We start from the raw sequence: 16453 nt of genomic DNA on the forward strand, positions 1-16453 counted from the left end.
GTAACACTCTGGGACTCCCAAGGATAGGTCATAAGAAGCTTTGCAGCTTCCAAGACTACAAGTCTCTTGCATGTTTGACCTTGTGATGATCTCTAAGAATACAACCACGAGCTGTGAGAAGCCATGGAGAGGCCATACGTAGACATGGGCCCCCTTGACAATGCAGCTGAGCCCCCTGTCAACAGCCAGCATCAGCTGCAGGCCACACGAGTGAGCCACCTTGGACCTCCAGCCCAAATGGGCCTTTAGATGCCTCCAAGCCGAGTCCTTATCCTATGGCAGCCATGTGGCAGATCCTGGACAAGAACTACCCAGCTGGGCCCAGCAAATCCACTAGATGATGAAGGATAATCACCAATTGTTATTTTAAACAACCAGATTTGGAGTGGTTTGTTATGTACATGATAGTAGATGACAGGAATAAAACTAAAGGGAAATTTTCTATATTAAAGAGCTACTAGTCAAAGCCCAGGGAAGCAGTTAGCAGGGAGGGGATCCTACTATAAACATTTATCTGTAATTCACAATTTTGTACCCTACTTCATTGTTTCAAAACTTCCAGAAACGTTTGATTAGACTTTGAAGGGATATATGGGGTTCAATGAATGTTGGTTGGATCCGTAAGGGAATGAGTAAATGAATGGATGTTTCCTATTATAAGTCCTCTAGTATAAAGCATCTCATGACCAGAAATCAGTCAAGAAATTTCATAAAGAATCTATTATTTCTAAGCCATTTGGGGATGTAAGCCCTATTCCAAGCAAGTTCCAGACTTAAAATAGCAACTAAAAGAACTTTAGAAATAATGACAGTGCGTGAGCTCGTTCTGTGGCAGTGATGGACAGAACATGGATTGGAGATGAGGAGATGCACTTGGGTTGGCTGGGCAAGGAAAAGTCTTTCTCAGATGTGGGACCCACACCGCGCGTGAAAGGTCGGGTGGATGACAGAAAGGGCATTCTGAATGGCAAAACGTTTGGGAACAAGGGCCGAGGGCCGGAAGCACAACGGGTAAAAACTAAAGATTTCCCAGAAGGGATTAACGCCTTGAAAGTTAGTAGGTGCCCAAACTATGGAGTGAACGCAGGGCCATGCGAGACGAAAAGCTCAGCATGATCAGTGAGCTGGGACACAGCCTGAGAGCCTCAGTCCCTTGAGCTTGAAAGTGTGGAGTGACCCACATCTTGTTCCCTTGACCTAAAAGTGGTGCTTGGGAGAGCTGGCATGGAGAACTCGTTCGAGCTGAAGGCGTATCTCATACAATGGAATGGGGCACCATCACATGTATGCGGTGCTGTGGGCACATTCAGAAAACCTCCATCTCCACCATCATCCCATCAGACCCTGTGAAGCAGGTAGAAAACTGAGTGAGGCCTGGCCAGGTCTTCTGGCTAGACAGTAGGCAGCCTGGACCCAGCTCTTCCACCCACCGGTCAGGTTCACACCAAAACCCTGCAGGTTTTATTTTCGCCAAGGCTCACCAATGTCTCCAAATGACCTTGTTTATAGCACAAAATAATGCCGTGCAGCTGCTCTTTGAGGCTGTTTTGAGGAATGGCACATTACTCTTGGTTAGAAATGTAATGACACTGATTACTAGACCAAAGTAGAGGATGTCTATCACTGAAATAATTCAAAAAGCTATTTTTGTGGGTCACACTCTGTGTGATAAAAACTGTCATTTTAGTTGACTTTAAAGGACACATCCCACTGTACATCCATACAGCGTGCTGTCCTCTCTGCAAAATGTGGCACCTTCCGCAAGGAACGCATAAATGACTCTGATTCAGAATGGAGGAGGAACGGATAAATAAAGTTGACGGGTCACAGTAGAGGTCTTCATTACTAAATTATCTGCCGAGGTTTTGTAAGTTGGGAAAACTGAACTGCAACTAATGCCCCTTCGGTGCCATTTATCCCACATCCATCTCTTCACCCTGAGTTGGAACAAACAAGAACACGGAGTTTTTCCTCCCCATCATCAATTACAAGTAGGTCTTCTTTTTTTCTCTGCATGAAATTGCATTTCTTATAAATTGCCCTGTGCCGGTGCCTTGTGAAGCAAACATCCCAAATCCTGGGGCACCTGTTTGCCTTAGACAGTGAGGGACACCCGTGCCTGGGGGTGCTGCTAGAGCCGGGCTGGGCCCTGTGTGGTCCGGCTCGAGTGGGAGGGCAAGGAGGCTGAAAGCCACTGCCCGCTCACGAAGCTGTTTGCCCACATTCCACATCATTGATCTATAAAGGCTACTTGACTTGCAAGAAGCTGATGGCCAGGACACAAATTAAACCAGTCTCCCTTCTGCCCATGCCCTAGAAAAACATCTTTCTGAGCCCCCATGGTGGTAAGGGTCAGGGACCTGGGGAAGATGGCAAGAGACCTGCATGCATGCACACCAAGAGAAGGCAGGGACCATGCGTGCGTGTCCACTGGAGGCCAGTGTCCCTGCTAGAGGACTTTCATGTTTGGGGCTCTCAGCTAGGAAACGAGGCATCACATGCAATTTAAAGATCAGGAAGGATTAACTATGGATTTCATTGTCACTCATTTGTTAGATATCACAGGGAGGTGACATTTGTAGGAGAAATCCTTATTTTGAAATCTGAAAGGGCCCTCTGGGAATGTCCATGGTGATGCTTATAATAAACTGGCCAAAAAGAATCATTTACACTAATTTTAAAAATGTATAGAGAACTGCATATTAGATGGTGCAGAAGAAAAATGTAGCTGATAAAGATAGTCAATGTTTTCTCTCTTTACTCTCATTATGGTTCGTATGTATGTACTCCTGTTAGGAAAACCCATTCAATTTGCTTCCTTTCATAAATATTGTGTGCACAGGAGAAATGGCTTGATGTGCTCCAGTCAGAGCGTTTCTGTCCTGTGTAACTAACTCAGTTTGGTCTCATTGTGTTTCGGTAACTCGTTTCCAGAAAGAGCACAGCCAACACTTGACTTGTAACATTTTTGTGTAAAACTTGTGCTCCTTCAACCAAAATGAGCCCTTCGAACTTACTAAGAATGAAAAACTTATTAGTTGTTCAATCGGGTTCTGGAAAAACATTAATGCATGGACATTCAATCTACCCCAAACACTGGTTTTCTGGGAGTGCAATATAGAGGTATTTTAGGCTCAGTACACGGAAACAGCTTATCTTTTACAATTTTTTTCTAGTGTACCAAAAAGCTGTAATTGAATTTCCTGGTGTTCTCTCAGTTTGGAAGGCACTGTTAAGGATACAGAGGATAAGCCTTGGTAGGTGTTGGTTAGTGAGTTTGAAAGAAGATGGAGGGGCGCCTAATTAGGTTAGTAGAGCCAGACCTGGTATTCTGTTATTGGCGCGTAGGCTGAGGAATGCCTGTCACCTCCCTTGTCAGGTGGCTGCAGGTGCTGCTGTGACATTTCCAAATCAATCCCCAGCCTTATACTCAAGGCAGAGGGAGCAACTGAATGCAGCACTAATCCAGGATCAGAAACCTTCAACCTGGCCTTGGATGCTCTTACGTTACAGGCTCTGTGTGTAAGCCGTTCCCTTCCCTCTCTTCCTCCAAATAGGGTTGGACTTAGCACATCCTTTCAAATAGCTCCTTGCACCTTAGATGGGAAGGAGGCATGGGTCTCTTTTTTAAGATAGCTGTTTTTAATTTTTTTTACAATTACAGTTTATAATTTTGTATTGATTTCAGGTGGACAGCATAGTGGTTAAATAATCAAATACTTTACAAAGTGTTCCCCCTGATATTTCCCATACCCCCTGGCACCATACATAGTTACTACAATATTGACTATATTACCTATGCTGTACTTTACATCCCTGTGAGTATTCTCTCACTACCCGGCTGTACTTCTCAATCCCTTCACCTTTTTCACCGAGTCCCCCAGTTCTCCTCCCCGCTGGCAGCCATCAGTCTGGTGTCTGTATCTATGGGTCTATTTCTGTTTTGTTTCTTAGTTCAGTTTGTTCATTAGATCCGCATATAAGTGAAATCGTATGGTATTTGTCTTCCTCTGACTGACTTGTTTCACTTAGCATAATACCCTCTAGGTACGTCCATGCTGAAGAGAGCTCAGTGTTAATACCCACAAACTACACTTCCGTGAACAGTGGCCGAGCTTACTAAATAGGCCTTAACCAGAGTTAGAGATTGTGGATCTACGATTACCTTGCTTGACTTTTAGTTTACCTACCAAAACTTAAAAAATAAAGAATGTTTTCCCTTGAATATTACCAGGTATTGGTGTTGAATCAACATATTCAAGAAATGTAAGCAAGGGAGGGAGGTGGGATGGCTGGGGTTGGGGGGAGTAGTGGGGGGAAAATGCAGACAACTGTAACTGAACAACAATAAAGTAATTAATGAAAGAAAGAAAAAGAAAGAAATCTATACTAATAATAACTTTCCAAAAAGGAACACTAATATTTAACAAAAGCAATGTGTTCCCACTAGGAGAATGACCTTTGGTGGTAGCAAGATGACCAGTTTAACGGGTTCTATCTCACGGTTTAACTTCCCCCACTCTATCTTCTCAATATGTGCTTCCAGTATACAGAGCACTTCAGCCCAGACCGAATACTAAAAGGGCGAACGGAAATCAGAGTGGAGCTCAGAGGAAAGGAAGCGTATGTCAGAAGGCCGAAGCCTGACTTTAGTGTAGACTTAACCAGAGGAGTAAATGACGTCTTTGCAGCTCAAATATGTTGAAACTTCAAGTAACAGCCTAAGAAACTACACTGGGCATTGTGATGAAACCAGTGGACCGGTCTTTTGCCTTAAATGCTCTGTGAGAGGGTCACGTGATATATAGGATATCTACATTGTGAAGGTGGGGGGAACTGGATGTTCCAAGTCCTGGGCATCCCTACCTGTATCCATCAGAAACAGGGGTAGCATGTTATGCAAACACAGGGCCAAATGTACCCTTCAGGATTCTCTTTAGTTGCTAAGAATGGGTGACAAATTTGAAGTAGATACTTCTTAGTATCTCTAGCACCCAGCAACTTTTTCTAACTCTTTGTCCAAGGCCCTCTTAGATGTTGTCTGTTTAGACTTTTACCTTCTTTATATAAAGCCAATGTGGTTGTTATAAGTTAGAGATATAATGGAAAGACCGTGGACTTCTAAGCCGTTCAGCCTGGGTTTGAATCCTGGTTTAAAATCTAAATGTTTCATGTTATTGAAACATTCCGAGATTCTTAAACATTGGAATGAGACCTTGCTTGTTGTCAGAAAAATAAGTCTGTAAAACTCTGAGCCCATAGAGAGAGGTTGTGGTTTTCTGCTCCCACCTCAGCCACACACACTGTCTTCACCGCCACGATCCCAGCTGACTGGGTGGTGGTGGGAAATTCAGGGAACCTCCGAACTTCAGAGTCTTCTTTAGCAAAACCAGGAAAGCAATGTCTACCTCACAGGCTCATGACAACAATGACATGCTGGCATTTATCAAATACTTGGCACATGACATGTGTTCAAAATTTTAGTTCAGAATCTTTCCCTCTTTCCCCCTCTTCTTAGCAGTGCCAGGACTCATGAGCACTTGCTGTTATTCCCAGGCTTGTAGTTCATTCTGATCTTGAGATTTGATTAGAGCCTGCAGGGTCACTCTTAAGGGCACGCTACGTTGGACCTGATGTCTGGGTTTGTGTCCACAAATGATTCACGCACTACTACCAGACTCGCTAGGTCTGAATCAATCATTCGGTTGTAGAGGACACGAGAAACTTGTGCGGCACAGGTGCATCCCCTGAGCAGGCCTTGCTCCTTTTCCTGCAGAGCCCCTCATGACAACACCCGGCACAAGTTGCAGGGGCCAGCGGTGTCCCTGGGCCTCCACCCCTGCCCTTCAGGCCTCTGCCTGTGCTCTTTCTCTTCTCACTCAGTGGTGAAAGGTTCTTTCTGCCTCCTGCTAGCTGTTTCCTGGCCTCGCTCACCATATCCTATCGACAGAGGCAAGAGCACAGACCACCTTTCATGCAGACGGAGATTCTGGAGTGACCTGCAGGGGCAGCCTGGTACTGGACCAGGTGCAGCTGCCCCCAGCACCTTGACAGTTGCCTTACACTGCTTGTGGATTAAAGTGGAGACACAGCCTCAGCATGCAGGGTACCATCCGCCCACTACAGCCGCCATTCGTTACCCCTCCTCTCTTGTTCCTGTGTTCTGAGGGCCTTCCTTCTGAAGAGTACGGAAGGCTCCCCTCGTCTGGGCCTGCGTGGCTTCCTAGGTGAGGAGTTCATTTTCTACCAGCTTTTGGTGTCTACTTAAGATTCAGTATATTTACTCTATTCACACCTCTATGCGTCGTTTATGGAAAACTGAGGAATATCTTACTTTATGTTGTCAGAGAGGTTCTTTAATTTTTATTTTTTTAGTTGCTTCTGTCAGTGGCCCTGGAAACTATTTGGTAATGGACACAGGCAGTGCGTACAATAAATCTCAGGAATTGCTGCACTTCACACTGGAAGAGAAAGGCCAGACTGACTTGTGGGGTGACTGAGCTGTGCTCATTGTCCTACAGCCTTTCATCACTGGTCCTAAGTGGATGTTTTTCACTTTATTTGGTCAGGGTGTGCTCTCTATCTTTTATGGTCTAAGAGCTAAAACGGCCGACCGTGAATATGATAACCACTTCTAAATGGGTGATCTCCCCATCTGTTGTTTCACCTGGTGCCACTTACCTCTGCAGAGTCAGGAAGCGACAGCAGTAAACTGCCCGCCCTGGAGCCCCATGCTGAGGGCCAAGGTGGCACCCAAGGAGCAAAGGCTTATGGGTGACCTTGAGCCCAAGGGTAAAGTCACACACAGCACTATCTAGTTCTCTAGTCGGAACACTAGGAATGTGACTCCACCTGCATACAGAGAAACAAAAATTGGCAGACTTCCTGAGTCCTCGCCCAGTGCTTGGCATCAGAATGAGCTGGTGGGAATCCTTGTCCTCAAACTCAAGTGAGGAGTAAATGTAACTTGATTTATATTTCCTTTGAGCAACTTTGAGCCCCCGATGCCTTTTATTTTGGTCCTTGTTGGGCTGTCCTCTCCTTCCCTGGGTTGCACCAAATGGTGGAAGGGTTACATGGTGGCCAGAAGGGGGAGGGGCCTTGGCTGGGGCGTCTCTCCTGGTGTCATCAACAACCCACCGCCCAAGCCCCCGGTGGTCCTTGGATATCTAGCAGTTCTGTACTGCTCCCGTGATGGCCTCTCAAGGCAGGAGGGTCTTTGTGGAAGCTGCGAGTCCCAGCTCCATAGTTTTTCCTCCCTAGATGCCCAGCTCTTTCTCCCTGGGGCCCTCTGCCTTCCCAGGGTGATGCCGGGAAGCCACTCTACTTTGGGACCTCGGGACCTGTCCCTGCCCCCAGACCTGGGAAAGCTCCTCCTCCTATGAATGACCACCCCACCTCACCGTGGCCTGTTTCTCAAAGATACTGTGGAATCGGGCTTTTAGAAAACAAAAGCCAGGAAATCTCACAGCTAGTTGTGACTTCAGCCATACGAAGGCGATAAGGCGCAGAGGCGTGGAGGAAAGGGAAAATACAGAAAGGGAGAAGGGAGAAAAAACCTATATCTAAACCTCCAAACATTGTTATTAATGTGTGTGGTAGCAACAAACACAGCACTTCATTCCATGGGAGGGTCTAAGGTTTATTTTCAAGGCACCCCTGGTCCATCCTTTACAGATTGCCCTTAACAGCATTTAATTTTGTTGGATAAACAAACACCAATTTTACACCCTCTTTTTCTTGTAAATTGTTTACAAATGAGTAAATGTCCCTAAGTCTCAAGAAGGCTGTCCCAACTTCTCTCTGCAAAAAAAGGTGACTAAAACTTAGCTGTGGACTCAGTTTTGTGTTCCAGTGACATTAGTTGAGTCAGTCACAGGCCAAACTGGCTGAACTTGGGTCTCTGTAGGAAAATGCGATCTATGAACCTCACGCTTATAAAACGTTAATGTGGCAGATGGTGTTTCCCCTTTACAAGTAGACGTGCCCGAGGATTCCTTTAAGTATCAAGATGTCCTTGAACTTAAAATATATATACATACATAAAATTTAATTTACGGCCATGGGTTTATGTGTAGCTTTTCAAAAGCCTATCTATTTTACCTAAAATAGAATTAAAACATACGTATAACCATACTCAGGGAAGTGAATAGGAAGCCAGAAGAACATTAGATTTCACCAAAGGGAAAGAAGAGGACTCCTTGCCAGACCTACATAGTTGTTTCACAGGTTTGGGAGAATGGCACGGCACTCAGGTGACTCACCTGGGCCACTCACGCCAGAGTTAGAGGTGGACTCGGCTATGAGGCGGGACCCGCAGAACAGGTTCTGACAGCACAGTGGTTTGTGCAGGAGTTACACTGAGTGCGGCCTCCTTGGGGCTCCAGGGAAGAAAAGGAAGCAAGCCCTGTGAGATATTCCCCCAACACAACCATCTTTCCCCCCTTGAAAAGTTACTCTTTGACCGTTTCCCCAGGTCTCTCGGTTTGTAAATATTTGTCTTTGGGTATTTAAACAGTTCATCTGACAAGGTTGATACTGATCTGGGGCACCAAGGAAATGGAGAAAATGTACCAGGCAGAAATCACTGCTTTCCTGGGTAAAACTACATAAAATGAAGCATTTTTAAAGCCTCACCCACATTTTAAAAAGGGGGGAAAACCCTCCATGCAAGAGAAAAACTATGAAAGTGGTACCCTGAACATTTAGATATGCTATGATGTTGGAACAATACAATGTTGGCTTCTCATTTTGCAGACCAAGCTTTGCAGGTCAAGTTCAGCTTTGACCACAGTTATGTTCTATTGCAAAGGGTCACTCAGTAAGTCCTTCGTAATGAGTAACTGGTAAAGGAAGGAAATACTGTTAGAACAGTCAGGGGGAAGTGTATTAAAGGACATGTAGTTCGTGCACCTGAATTTTGCTTTCCATCATAAGCTTCCACAACTTCACTGTATCTAAATATCTAAGAAATGTTCATTGGACAAGGAAAGGCTGTAACACCACGGAAACCAACGAGCGGCATCCTACCAGGGCTCTAGTGGCAGACTTGGCCCAGACTCTGCTTTTCCTTTTGTCTTCAGCCTGCAGGAATGGCGGCGGGGGTGTTAGACTCCTGTTTACACATATGTTTCTTTTAAGTGACCACAAGAGTGGTTAGTGCTAAGGAAGATGGGAATGTGGCATAACTAAAGGTCTCATTCTGTAGGGTACTGGAAAGGAGTTATTTCTCCTGTCTCTTTGTAAGTAAAAAAAAAAAAAAAGTGAGACTATCATAAGCACAGATATCTTTATGTGGCTGCTTTAAATGACACTTCACCTGTTCTAACAGAGCACACAGAGGATGAATCATTTAGGAGCTGACTTTGGTTCATTTCTCCCACAAGCATGCCAAAAGTCGTCTCCCTCAACTTGCGACATTATGCTTGCATTCCAGATTGCATTCTTGTGTTCCTGCGCACACCTTAGAGTGAGCTGAGAGATTTATAATTACCAGAGTCTGCCCTGGAAAAAAAAATGCCAGAAGGAACCTACACCACCCTCTGCAGGATTGTTCCTGGCATGATGGTAGAGGCGTGGTGCATTTGTACGTGGCAAAAGAAATTGCCACGTCTTAAGTGGCATTAATGCTAGGGGATACTTTTCTCCTTCAAGTTGTGTTATTATCTCTTGAATGAAACACATCTCGGTTTTGAATCACAACTAAGGGAGAGGCCCGCACCCATCTCACCCCAACATATGTAAATTCCACTTCTCCCGAGATTCCCAGCGACGAGAGAATGCACCCGTCAATATTATGAAAGTGGCCCTGCTGACGTGTGTGCCGAGTGCTGTGCTCAGTCATTGGAGCAGTCCAAGTGACACATTTGACAAGACAGAACCAGAAATTTATCCCTTCACTATGGAGCATTTTGTAAGGGAGGCTGAGTTCTGGAGCAGACTAATGGTAAGTCAAATGAACTATTTCAATATCAAGGGCATCATGCTGGGCATTTTCCTTGTGGCTTTTCATAACATTTAGATGAAAGGGGAATTTATAATCAAAGGACTGTGGTCTAGCTCATTATTTCAAAATAGAACGTGTCTTCTACATACCAGCCGGCCTTAGTGATACATGACTTTGGGTGAATTGTTTGGGTGTACATTTTTCTCATGTTGTTGATGAACCACACTAAACAGCTTCTGTGCACTCAAGACATGACCTTATGGAAGCAAAACAAGTCCTGACAGGAAGGAATTAGAAAGTCGAGCTAGATGTTTCACACAAACGAGCGCTTCTTGGAACTCTGATTTGGATTGCTATTTTTGATCTTCTTGAAACGTACTTCCTTGAAGATTTCATATGTGTGTGCATGTGTGTGTTTATCAGAAGAGCACAATAAAGGAGCATTCCAATGTCTGCCTAAAGCCAACTTTTCTGATTTTCGACCTAGACGTCTTTAGAGCTGCTGTTTCCCTTTGTATCATGGAGAACTGCTTACTTTAGATGAACTGGTCATCTGAAGCCTCACAGAATGGCCGGTTCCCAGGCCCTGGTGGTCCTGGCTGTCAGCTCACTTTACAGGTGAATAAACTGGAGTTCCCCTGCTTGAACAACCTAGACATGGGCTATAAGATCACAGACCCCAAACCCCTGTCCAGTGATTTTCCTTTTGGTATATCTCACTGTTCCGTAGTATAAATTTTCATTTTGTTTTCTAATGTGAATTTAAACTTCCTTGGAAATAGAAGATCCTATCGCTAACACGGTGGTTTTTATTCTTTTTTTTTTAATTTTTTTTATTGTTATTCAATTACAGTTGCATGCCTTTTCTCCCCATCCCTCCACCCCACCCCAGCTGAACCCACCTCCCTCCCCCACCTCCACCCTCCCCCTTGATTTTGTCCATGTGTCCTTTATAGTAGTTCCTGTAATCCCCTCTTCCCACTGTCCCCACCCCACTCCCCCCTGGCTATTGTTAGATTGTTCTTAACTTCAATGTCTCTGGTTATATTTTGTTTGCTTTTTTTCTTCTTTTGATTATGTTCCAGTTAAAGGTGAGATCATATGGTATTTGTCCCTCACCGCCTGGCTTATTTCACTCAGCACAATGCTCCCCAGTTTTAGATCGGATGGTGTAGCAAATTCTCTTCTGGTGGCAGCAAGGTTGACCCCGTCGGTCTTTTCCCTGGCAGTTTGACCTATATTACCTGCTTTTATGACATGAAATTGATTCCAAGAGCAAATTAAAGCATTGGTTTCTCCAGTAATCACTTCTGTTCATTAAAGAATGTTCACTATTTCTGATATCTTAGGTTTTAACACTAGATCTCACTGCAAGTTGTATACTTTTGGAGAAATTAGGGTAAAAAAATACGGTGTTCCCAAACATAACTAAAAAGGTACAATTTTCAAGGTCAATAATCAAGCTTTGGACACACCTCCTATTTTTTTTATCCAAGTCATTCTCTTACTTAGCAAGTATAACCAGTTGTATTGTAGAAATAACCATTTCTATCCTATTGTAATAGATTTTTTAATTTTTGTTATTTTTACTAGGAGCTCATTTTGACAAATTACAGGAAAATAAAAAGGGTTTTTCAACATGCCCTCTGGGCAGGAAGGAATGTCTGTGCTCCCAGGGGCTGGGAGCTGACTTAGCAGCAGGCTCTGATTGGTTCAGGGGTCCTAAGACAGCCCAGGGGACCCAGGCAGAGGCTGGAGCTCAGGAACTACACAAAGGGATGAGATGTAAGCCTCACTGGTCTTCTCCACGTAGGCACCCCCAGCCCCTGCCTCAGGAGTTCCCAGATGCACTCAGTCACATGAGAGAATGCCATGCAAATTCAAGCTTGCCTGTTGATCTGTCAAACCTTGATTACTCAAACTGCCATTTTGAATGTTTTCTCCTTTTTTTAGAAGCTTTCAGGCCCCTGACTCTGGCTCCGCCCCTATATGTTGTCATTACTTCCCTGGCAAGCAGTTGGCTGCTTCCCATCAGGTCAGTTGTCCCAGGGGCTGCCTTAGTTGCTGGCAGCAGCTCAGCAGTCTCTCCTTAGCTGCTTCCAGGCTGGGCGATAGATAGACTGTCTGCCAGCTCCGACACCCAGGGACAGGCGTGGCCCAGGGCAGGAGAGACTGGAACTCATTACGATCCAATGGCTGCTCAGGAACCTGTGAATCAACAGAAATGGAGTTTGGAGAGCCTGGTACATTTTCCCAGTGTCTTCCTATCATAATGAATACATCCAACCTCTCCTGTGGTCAGCAAGTTGTTATCTTAACTGCATAGATTGTGAGACAGGGATTTAATGATGGGGTTGGTGCTGACTGGTTCCTGAGCAAGGGGGAAGTGAGAACTGTAAGCCTCTGCCTCGGGCGATTTCAGACGTAGTGCTGGACGTGTTCGCTCTGCCTCCTCTGCCTAGAGGACCAGAGCTGCTTCTCCATCGACTGTTCCCAGCTTGCTCTTTGTGCTTAGTGCGCTAGACTCCTTGCACGTCTGCACTCCTGCAGACTGCCTGTGTTGCGTAGCAATTCCCTTCCATGCTGGATAGTGCTTCCCTCAAAGAGGATCCGAGTGGCCCCTAGAAGTTCATATTTAGGACTTTGCTTCCACGTGCAGCCTCATATCCCCAAGGCTGTGTGATGTGCAAGGACAGTTGATAGAGCAGGTTTCTGCCCTACATGCAACCTTGTGCACCGATCATACAGGCCAACTTCAACAAGGATAAATGGAACATGAGGATGTGGCACTGGGTGATGTGCAATGGGCAGCGGTCAGCAGTGGACGTGGTTTGGGGGAAGTGGACATGCCGACTGGCTATGTGGTTCTACGTGGTCACCACCACCAGGAGACCCGAGCCATCTTTCTTTTTTCAAGCTAAAAACCCTTATTTGTTCCCATCCTTTTTCTCCAAATGAGTTCACCCAAACAAAGCATTGGGTAAGCACTGAGTCTGGCCTCTGTATTACTTACTCCTCCATATCTGCAGAGGACACAGAGGAAGAAGACATGCTCTAGATTCACGAAGATCAAAATATAATTGAGAGACAAGATATACGTACATAGAACAATTAGAGAACAAAATAATGTATAATTCAGTGGCAGAGTGTGTGGCTCAGTCACTAAATGAAATAGCGATTCTGAAGTCAGGGGAGTCAAATAGGTTTCATGAAGGGAATGGACCGAGAAGGACAGACAGGATGTGAACGAGAGTGATGGGCATCCAGGTGAGGGGGATAGTCTGAGCAAATGGGACAGCATTGAGTGACTGAACAGGAAGTGCAAGTGAAGGACGGGGGAGAGAGAAAGTTCAGTGGATCCTGGAGACCCCTGACAGCCAAGCAGAGGGATCCAGGCTTGGTAGGCAGTGGGAGCCATGGAAGGCAATGGAACAGTAGAGTGGCATGATAAAAGCCGTGTGTAAGGAAAATTACCTACCAAGATAGATTGGATTCTGAAGATTCTGGAGCCTGTTAGAAAGCTATTCTTATAGGGCCTAAACATGCAAAGGCAGGGGTCCCAGACCAGAATGGTACAGGTCGAATGGGGAGAAAGATGCATATTTCTAAGGAAAAATATGAAACACTAATTGATGAATCAGATCTGTAGGGAGCCAGCTGCGTGGAGTTAGAGAGTTATGGCTATCTCATCTAGGCATAACTCTTCTCCTTAGATCTACTCCTCAGGCCCATTTCTTGAGTTAACCAAATGCTTTCCAAAAAGTTCTTCAGGTACCAATGCCCCTCCTGAGAGTTCAGGCCAACACTCATGCCACCTGGAACATGCTGCACCCTCAAAGCTCCTCCTCCTCTGTCACAGCTGGATTCATGGTATTATGGGTAAAATTCCTAAGTTCTTCCTAGCTACCATTTGCTGAATTTGAAACATTTTTTTCTTTCCCCTCCCTCACTCTCTTAGTTTTATTTCTAGTTAGTTTGCTCCTCTGACATCTGGATCCTTGGCAATGTGCTCCAGCTTCAGCTGACCAACTTTGCCCTGCGTATAACGTAGTTGGATTTGTCCTAACGCCTCTCCTGGAAAAATAGGCGCACAGTTCACCTTAGAGTTTGAAAAGGAAATGTGTTATTACAAAAAGTATGCAAATCAAAGAGTTGCATGCTCAGACAGACAAGTCCTAGTTGGATTCAAGGTAAATTTTGAATCCTAAGTGGTGAGAACTCCTAAGGGCCATAGATGTCTTCTATTTGACCAGCAGAGTATTTTTTAATAGTTCTCTCTTTACACCTTTGAGCCAACATTTCAAATTCAGAAGATTTCGACATAACAATCCAGAAACAGTTTTCCTTGGAAAAGAATCAGAAGATGTGACAGGGCTGGAGTTCTGTGTCATCCCCTGTAGATGGGACACGCATTCTCCCCTTTACCTATATTTCAGAGTGCCTTCCAGGATCTGTGCAATTTTGCCTTTTTGACCCTTGATCTTTGATCTAGTGAATCTCTCATTTGCAGAAAGAGAAACGGAAGCACAGAGAGGTTAAACAACTTTTCCAATATTACCCAAGAGGTTGGTAGCAGAACAGGGATTAAAACAGCTTTGCTGTGATTCCTTTTTCCCTCTTTTTCCCCCCTTGGGGCCTGTAGTTGTTTCCCGAATGCAAGACCAGAAAGGCTGGCAAGTGGGAGGAAGACAAAGGCTGGCACGTGAGAGTACCTCATCTTTTGAAAGGGATGTTGAACAGGTGATTCTGCCAGAGGAATCTGGGAAAATTTCTCAACTGTGACCCCTGGATGTCATTTTATTTTACTTTATTTTACTTGCTACTTATAATTCCAAGAAGGAATATACTTCATCATTAGCTTTTCCCCTTTATTGTAAGTTGTGTACTTTTTCTAAAAAGTGCACTTCAAAATATGGCAGTTGTGATATAATACAGCAAGCATTTATATTACAAATGTCCCAAATTTCTGAATGAAACGTACTAATAAAAACGATGTGTGTGTGTGTGTGTGTGTTTTCTTGTCCACTTTCCTCTCCTAAGCGCATCTCATTTCCATAGACCTCTGGCCTGCACTGTTCAGCTAGAGTCTGTCTTCAATATGTTAAAGTGACATTGGCACTTGGCTAGGAGCTCCTGTAAGCGCTGCCTCCCGCGTAGTCGGCCGTGCTGTGAACTCCACCAGCTCGCAGGGCTGACGGGAGGGGGCTGCAATCATCCTGCTTATCATTATTGATGTGGCTTCGGCGACCTCTGCTGCGTTTCTGTCCAGTGCGATTCTGGATGCCATTCAGAAAACGCCTGCTGACATCCTTGCGAGAAATCCACGTGCGTGCCAAGGCCAGGTGATTGGTGTCGCTCTTGAATAATGTGAAGGTCAACCACTTGGCTCTCCTTTAGTAGTACTTTTAATGAAAGTCAGAATTCTTTGTTGAGTGAATTTTAATACAGACCTAGCCTGGCCTGGCATTTCTGCTGCTTGCACAGTAATATTCAAAATGGCCTTTTAACTTAAATAGAAGGAATTTGGAGATTTTGCAGGGCATTTGCAGAATTGGAGGATGGAGAGAAAGAGAGGTTCTCTGTGTTCTTTGAAATATAGGAAAGCTTAAAATTATATTTGATTTCTCCTTTTGCTACTTCACCCTCATCCTCCCAAGAGGAATTACACCTCTGTGGTTGCTTCCTTTTTTGTAGGGGGCCTTTCTTCCTCCTCCCCAAAGTCTTGGGGCTTTTGTCTCATGTAATAAGACCCTTTCCTTACACGGTGAGGATGTTTCAGCCCCGCTGCGTATGCTATTGTTCCGTACAGGCTCTCCATTTCCATCTGCTACATGGACATATGACTTGTAAATGAAAGGCGCGTACTTGCAGAGGTATTGACAGTGGAAAATTAACATACACAAAAAAGTTCATTTAATCTTAGACCATATTGATAAAATGTTGTATAATTCATATAATAACCTGATTAATGATGACACAACTATAATAACTAACATGTTACATATTTGGTAGGTTCTAGGAACTGGGCTAAGTATTTCATAGGTGTTATCTCATGTAATCTTCATAATGTCCCTCTGTTCCTCTAAAATGAATGAGATAATAGTCTGTAAGTAAGACTTAGCTTTAGGCATGCAGTTTAAAAGCGAGAGAGGCAGACGGAAGCCCGTTGATACTAGGGAGTGGGACCATCTGGAGAGAGCAGTACTTCTCAAATTGGAGCCTGCAACAGAGTCTCCTGGAAGGCTGGTGAAAGCACAGATTGCTGGGCCCACCACTGTGTGGAGTTTCTGCTGCGGTGATCTAGGGTGGGACCTAAAAATCTGCATTTGGAACAAGTCACCAGGTGATGTCAATGCTGCTGGTCCAGGGAGCACACCTTGACAACCACTGGCCCAGAGCTTAAGTCTGTATCACATGTGGGACAGGTGACGTGACCCATCATGCCTGCCCTGGAGAAGAGACTGCTCTGGGTACACAGAAGCCTCCTGTAGCTCCCTGAGGAGCTGG

At 44.9% G+C, this 16453-nt stretch overlaps 1 protein-coding gene across 1 annotated transcript in view; it reads left to right on the forward strand.

Moving 5' to 3' along the window:
- The first annotated feature begins 9796 nt into the window (after nt 1–9796).
- Nucleotides 9797–16453, forward strand: part of SASH1 (SAM and SH3 domain containing 1) — a 290842-nt gene continuing 284185 nt past the window's right edge. Inside the window, exon 1 of the mRNA XM_045188885.2 lies at nt 9797–9946. Coding sequence (XP_045044820.2) covers nt 9797–9946 — 150 coding nt within the window. The remainder of the gene's footprint in view (nt 9947–16453) is intronic.

Source organism: Desmodus rotundus, chromosome 11 (genome assembly GCF_022682495.2).
Source record: "Desmodus rotundus isolate HL8 chromosome 11, HLdesRot8A.1, whole genome shotgun sequence".
Taxonomy (NCBI): Eukaryota; Metazoa; Chordata; class Mammalia; order Chiroptera; family Phyllostomidae; genus Desmodus; species Desmodus rotundus.